We start from the raw sequence: 5,879 nt of genomic DNA, 5'->3' as shown, positions 1-5,879 counted from the left end.
GGAACACCTTCCCAACCTTTGAAGCTCCTTAAAATCAAAACACTCGGTTGGGAGGCCAGATGAGTTTAGGAAGTATACTCAAACTTTTGAACCATCCAACTTGCCATCCTCTACTAAATATTTAGAAGGACCTTTCAAAGTCATTTTAGGTTCTCAAATAATTTATCCACATGGCATTCCCCTCATGCGTACTTGGTCTAATCACTGTGATAGAACAAGTTGATGCTTGGTAAAGAACTTGGGGTCACGTGGCCCTACAAATCTGCTAACTAGATTTTGCATTTGTAAACACCTCAATGAGCTTGTAGTGCCATTCCATCCAAGCTTAAGATTTGATTTGATTGGGTCTAACCATATAACAAGACAAACATACCTTTCTTATGATCTCTTGCATGATTAGCTCATATAGGTCCATGAGGTAATAAATCGCATCATAATTGCCTTGGATTCCCCAAGGTGATTCTTGCTTGCCACTTGGAGACCAAGAATTATAAAGGTACCATGGCTTCCAAACCAAATGCCACTTGGAAGGGAGTCATATTTGTGGTACTTGTATGTTGTCTGATAGGCCCAAAGTGTCGTATGCAGCTTGATGTCTCATCCCACCAATGTGTGCTCACCAATGTGTGCTCACTGTCTTGGTGAGGATGACTTGAGATATTTATTAGTGGACTCAACCTACCATTGCACTAAGAATAATATGTCATAGCAAGATATTTATTAGTGGACTCGGCCTGCAATTGCACCAAGGATAATATGTCATTGCAACTCGACGCATCACCATCAACTCAGTTGTCAGAGATTGAAACACCTCATTTTTAAAGCATTGAATGCACATTTGGGTAGTGGGCTAGATGTGGACAAGCGATCTTAGTGGTCCACCCTGGTTTTTTTGACATTGTATTGTGCCAAAAGCGGTGTCAAAGAGGGTGACCAAGATAAAGCAAGAGAAGTGACAAGCATTAACATAAGTTTACTTTCTTTGCCAAAAAAAAAACTAGGTTACGGTAGGAGCCTTTTCGTCATGGCTTCAACTCCAAATTGGACCTGAATCCTCACTATTATCCAATTGGATTTTCACTAGCAATGTTGTGAGCTTTGTCCAACAATTACACAATCAAGTGATGGCAAGAAAGAAAATATGCAATTATCTCCCTCCTTATATAATAGATTTGTGGGAAGAATGAATAAAAAAGTATGCTTTTGGGTCAAATTTGGAAGGAGTGTTTCACTCCTTTAGATCAATCTAAAATCAAGGCCCTAAAATTATACACATGGCTTAAGTCTCGAGCTCACAAAAGTTTTGCTTTTCTAGAAATCAAGTTTCAAACCCTTGGATCTTTATAAAGATCAACGCCTATAATCAAGACTCATGGCTTAACGAGGGCTTAGAAAAGGAAAACTTCCTTCTCCGCTACCGACCATTTATTTAAAAAAAAAAGAGAGCGCCCGGAGCTGGGTCTAAAAGCTGTTTGTAAACACCCTCAGTTGGTAGCCCTAAAATACTTGGCTATGAACAAGTTTTGTACCCTTCTTTTTGCATTTTGCCAAAGCCTACGTTTGAGGTCCTACAGTTCACGGAAATCTCAAGCACTGTCGTGCATCAATCTCAGATCCAGTTTACGGCGAAGCAATTCTGCTCAGAATTGAAGGTGGCCTTCCGTTTGTAATTGAGCTGGATGCCTGCTGTGATTACAAGCTAGATGCTCGTGGTGGACAGCGGCGGAATAGCCTCTCCCCTTTCCAGGTCCGTCGGATTTTTTCGATAATCTTGCCCGTGGATTAACCTCTCCCTTTCTCTAAGGTTCAGCGACGATTCAGTCACCAAAATGTTGCAATCTAAGGCATTTATGAAGAAAACTAAGCGAGGACAAGTTGTGAAGGTGGTCAGAGAGCACTACCTCCGGGATGATATCTACTGTGGAGCATTGTTTTGTGCAGTTTGTGACACACAGACCGCCTGTCTCAGCCAGCCAGCAGCTAATATCCTTATCGTAGACACCAATGTCACACTGCACCATATTGATCTTTTGGAGAACACTGCCATTAATGATGTGGTTATACTCTCCGTGGTCTTGGAGGAGGTGAAAAATAGGAACGTCAGTGTGTATAATCGTGTGCGAACGTTGTGCAGCAATCCTCTTCGCAGATTTTTCGTCTTTGCAAATGAACACCACAAGGAAACTTATGTCAAGGCGATGGCGGGAGAAAGTCCCAATGATCGTAATGATAGAGCTATACGTGTTGCAAGTCTATGGTATCAAAACCATTTGATTGGCGGCCCAAAGATTCTCCTACTCACGAATGATGCAGAAAACAAAAGGAAAGCTCTTGCAGAGGGTATTTCTGCAGAGACAGTCCAATCTTATGTGCAGTCATTAGGAAAGCCGGAGCTTCTTGATCTGGTTGTACAACCCACTGAAAATGATAGCACCAGCATGGAAGTGGATGACTTACGTCCATCTAAAAGGAATGTGATTTATTCAGAGCATAAACCTATGTCAGAAATAACAAATGGGTTACGCCAGGGCATTTTTCATCAGGGGAAGCTTCGTGTGAATCGATACAACCCATTTGAGGCCTATGTTGGTAGTGAAAGCATCGGTGATGAAATAATCATCTATGGACGAATTAACATGAATCGTGCATTTGATGGGGATGTTGTAGCAGTGGAGCTTCTGCCTGTGGATCAGTGGAAAGAGGGGAATGCAATGAAGATTGCTGAAGATGAAGAGGAAGAGGATGCAGAGGACCGTGTAGGTTTGGTTCCTGGAAGTGCCGATGATGCACTGTGTGAATCTGCTCTGCCTGATACGGATGGCAAAGTCTTACGCAAAACTGGTTCCCGTCCATGCGGTCAGGTGGTAGGCATAATCAAGCGCAATTGGCATTCGTACTGTGGATCTTTGGAACCAATGCCCATGCCTGCAGGGAGTGGAGGTACTGTGAATGCCTTGTTTGTGCCATCTGATAGAAGGTTACCCAAGATTCGCATTCAAACTCGCCAACTTGGAAACCTGATTGACAAAAGAATCATGGTAGCTGTTGACTCATGGGAGCGGGTCCTACGGTATCCGTCAGGTCATTACATAAGAACCATAGGTGAAATCGGAGATCGGGCTACAGAAAGTGAAGTACTCATGATTGAGAATGATATCAATAACAGGCCTTTTTCAGACCAGGTTCTTGCCTGCCTTCCTCCATTGCCATGGTCCCTCTCCTCTGAGGATTTGAACAGTCCATATCGTCTTGATATCCGACATGTACGTGTCTTCAGTGTGGACCCTCCTGGTTGTAAGGACATTGATGATGCACTACATTGTACAGCACTTCCCAATGGGAACTTTGAAGTTGGAGTCCACATAGCAGACGTGACACACTTTGTTCTTTCTGGGACACCTTTAGATGAGGAGGCATCTAGAAGGGGTACATCTGTATACTTGGTAGAGCAGCGTATTGACATGCTTCCAAAGCCTCTTACTGAAGATATTTGTTCTCTACGAGGTGGTGTTGAGAGGTTGGCCTTCTCTGTAATCTGGGAAATGTCAAATCAAGCAGATATAATCTCTGTAAAGTTTACCAAGAGTACAATCAAATCTTGTGCAGCTATGTCCTATGTTGAAGCTCAGGCACGGATGGATGACAACCGGCTGGCAGATCCTCTTACTATAGATCTTCGTAACATGAACAGATTAGCTAAGATAATGAGACAACGGCGTATAGACCGTGGGGCTTTAACATTGGCTTCACCAGAAGTCAAGTTTGAGATAGATACTGAAACGCATGATCCCCTTGACATTGGCATGTACCAAATACGAGAAGCAAACCAGATGATTGAGGAGTTCATGCTTGCAGCAAATATCTCGGTTGCTGAGAAAATTTTGGAGTATTATCCACTTTGCTCACTTTTAAGGCGGCACCCGATCCCTACACCAAAAATGTTTGAACCATTGCTTCGGACAGCCGCTGCAGTAGGCATAAAGTTGGACATTACTTCGTCAAAGACTCTGGCAGATTCGCTTGATGCTGCAGTGGGCAGTGATCCCTACTTTAACAAGCTCATACGCATTTTAGCTACCCGCTGCATGACTCAGGCAGTTTATTTCTGCAGTGGAGAACTCAGTCCTCCTGAGTACCACCATTATGGACTATCAGCTGCTTTGTACACACACTTCACATCTCCTATACGTCGCTATGCAGATGTGATTGTTCATAGATTGCTAGCTGCTGCTTTAGGCTTGGGTAAAGTACCCCTCACTTACCGTGACAAAACCCAACTTAATGGCATTGCAGACAATTTAAACTATCGACATCGGAATGCACAAATGGCAAGCCGTGCTTCAGTAGAGCTTCACACTCTCATTTACTTCCAAAATCATCCAACGACAACACAGGCAAGGATTGTGAAGATACGATCAAATGGTTTCATTGTTTTCGTGCCAAAATTTGGAATTGAAGGTCCTGTATACTTAACACAAAGAAAGAAAAGAGGGGAACAGGAGCATGCTGAGAAAGGTGAACTGGTGTGGGTGGTTCATGAAGAAGAGCAAAAAATCTCCACAATGGATGGTTCTAAGGATTTTAGGGTCTTGGATACAGTAACTGTTCATCTTGAAGTTATCGAGCCTCAGCCCAATCGGCAGAAACTTGAGCTAACACTTGCGACCTCATAGGAAATTGCTCTATTTGTTTGGGTGACTTCAACCAGCTGAGCTCAAGGTGGAACTGGTTACTTTGTTTCTGATATGGTGCTTTTCCTTGTGCCCTTCATCATTGATGAAGGCTATGGTTGGTTTGTGATAGTATCTATTATCGAGCTGCTGATGAATGTTCATTTCTTTTGATTTAGCTTTGGACTGTCATGAACTGTTATAAATGTGTATGAGGATTGGTGACATTGAGGGGCATGGTGTTGTGGTTCACGCAAAAGCAAAAGTAGCCTTTGCTGATCTGCTAAATGGATGGGGCCTTGTTGGAACTGAACTGAAACAAGGTTTCATAGAAAAATGTCTCCATCCACAATCCAAAAAGGTAGTAAATGAATAGAATAATTTTATCATCGCTCGCAATGGTTGCATGCTAGGGATGTAAAATAGTGTAGGATAGAGTCCTGTAATTTGCTTCCTTATATGAGAAAGTGCTGAAATCTGGGCTTCAAAGAGATGCAGACCAGAGACTGATCAGACAAGTACAGCAAGCTTGCATAGTGATGGTTTAAATTGTTACTACATATCTGCTCTATACTTGTGCTCTAAATCATAGTGTGAAAGTGCATGTCATTGATGAGTCCATGCTGTGATCTGTTCTTCCCCTAGCCAGAAAGGTATCAGGTTACTCTTGAAACTAACAGCAGCCAAAGATGGCTCAGAACGTCAGCATACTGGGAGTGCCAATGTTAACGTCACTCTTATATTGAGCTTGGCTGGCTCTCATGTGACAATGTGATCGCCTATCCAGTCCTGTTATTCCATCTGGGCTGTGCCTAAGGTTCACCAAAGACTCAAAACAATGCAGAATTTCCTTTTTTTGGTTTTTTGTTTTCTGCTTAAAGTCCTAGATCAATAGACTAGTGCAGTCTAGTCCTCACGCTTTGTATGGTCCAATCCTATGCCTACAAGCCTCTTTTAAAAGGACTGGAGTAATATGCAGGCCAGCCTCCAACCGTCATCTTTTAGTCCACGAGTTGTAGATCCTTCAAGCTGTGACCCCAATTGATTTGTCATTGCCATAAGAATGATGCAATGAAGCTTCATGAGATCAAACTTTCACGTGTTATTGTACAGGACTTTTAAGTTTCAAAGTATGAAAGGTTATTGCTTTCTCCCAGGATATGCTTGACGATATTCGATTGCCACTGTATTCATATATGCTCTTCTGTG

General features: G+C 42.6%; 1 protein-coding gene across 1 annotated transcript; it reads left to right on the top strand.

The window, feature by feature from the left end:
- Positions 1–1,512: 1,512 nt before the first annotated feature.
- On the top strand, positions 1,513–5,102 carry EMB2763 (ribonuclease II family protein). The gene has a single exon (XM_087390652.1). It carries the CDS (start codon positions 1,830–1,832, stop codon positions 4,671–4,673), a length of 2,844 nt encoding a protein of 947 aa, XP_087246778.1. The 5' UTR covers positions 1,513–1,829; the 3' UTR covers positions 4,674–5,102.
- The last annotated feature ends 777 nt before the right edge of the window (positions 5,103–5,879 follow it).

This window comes from Dipteris shenzhenensis, chromosome 19 (assembly GCF_047967505.1).
Source record: "Dipteris shenzhenensis isolate YYH24624 ecotype China chromosome 19, Dip_SZ_1.0, whole genome shotgun sequence".
NCBI lineage: Eukaryota > Viridiplantae > Streptophyta > Polypodiopsida > Gleicheniales > Dipteridaceae > Dipteris > Dipteris shenzhenensis.
Note: the sequence above shows the minus strand (reverse complement) of the source record. Positions and strands in the feature narration are given on the sequence as shown.

Bases quoted from the DNA above. Each gene is read 5' to 3' on its own strand.
- EMB2763 (XM_087390652.1), top strand. From the start codon at position 1,830: ATGTTGCAATCTAAGGCATTTATGAAGAAAACTAAGCGAGGACAAGTT.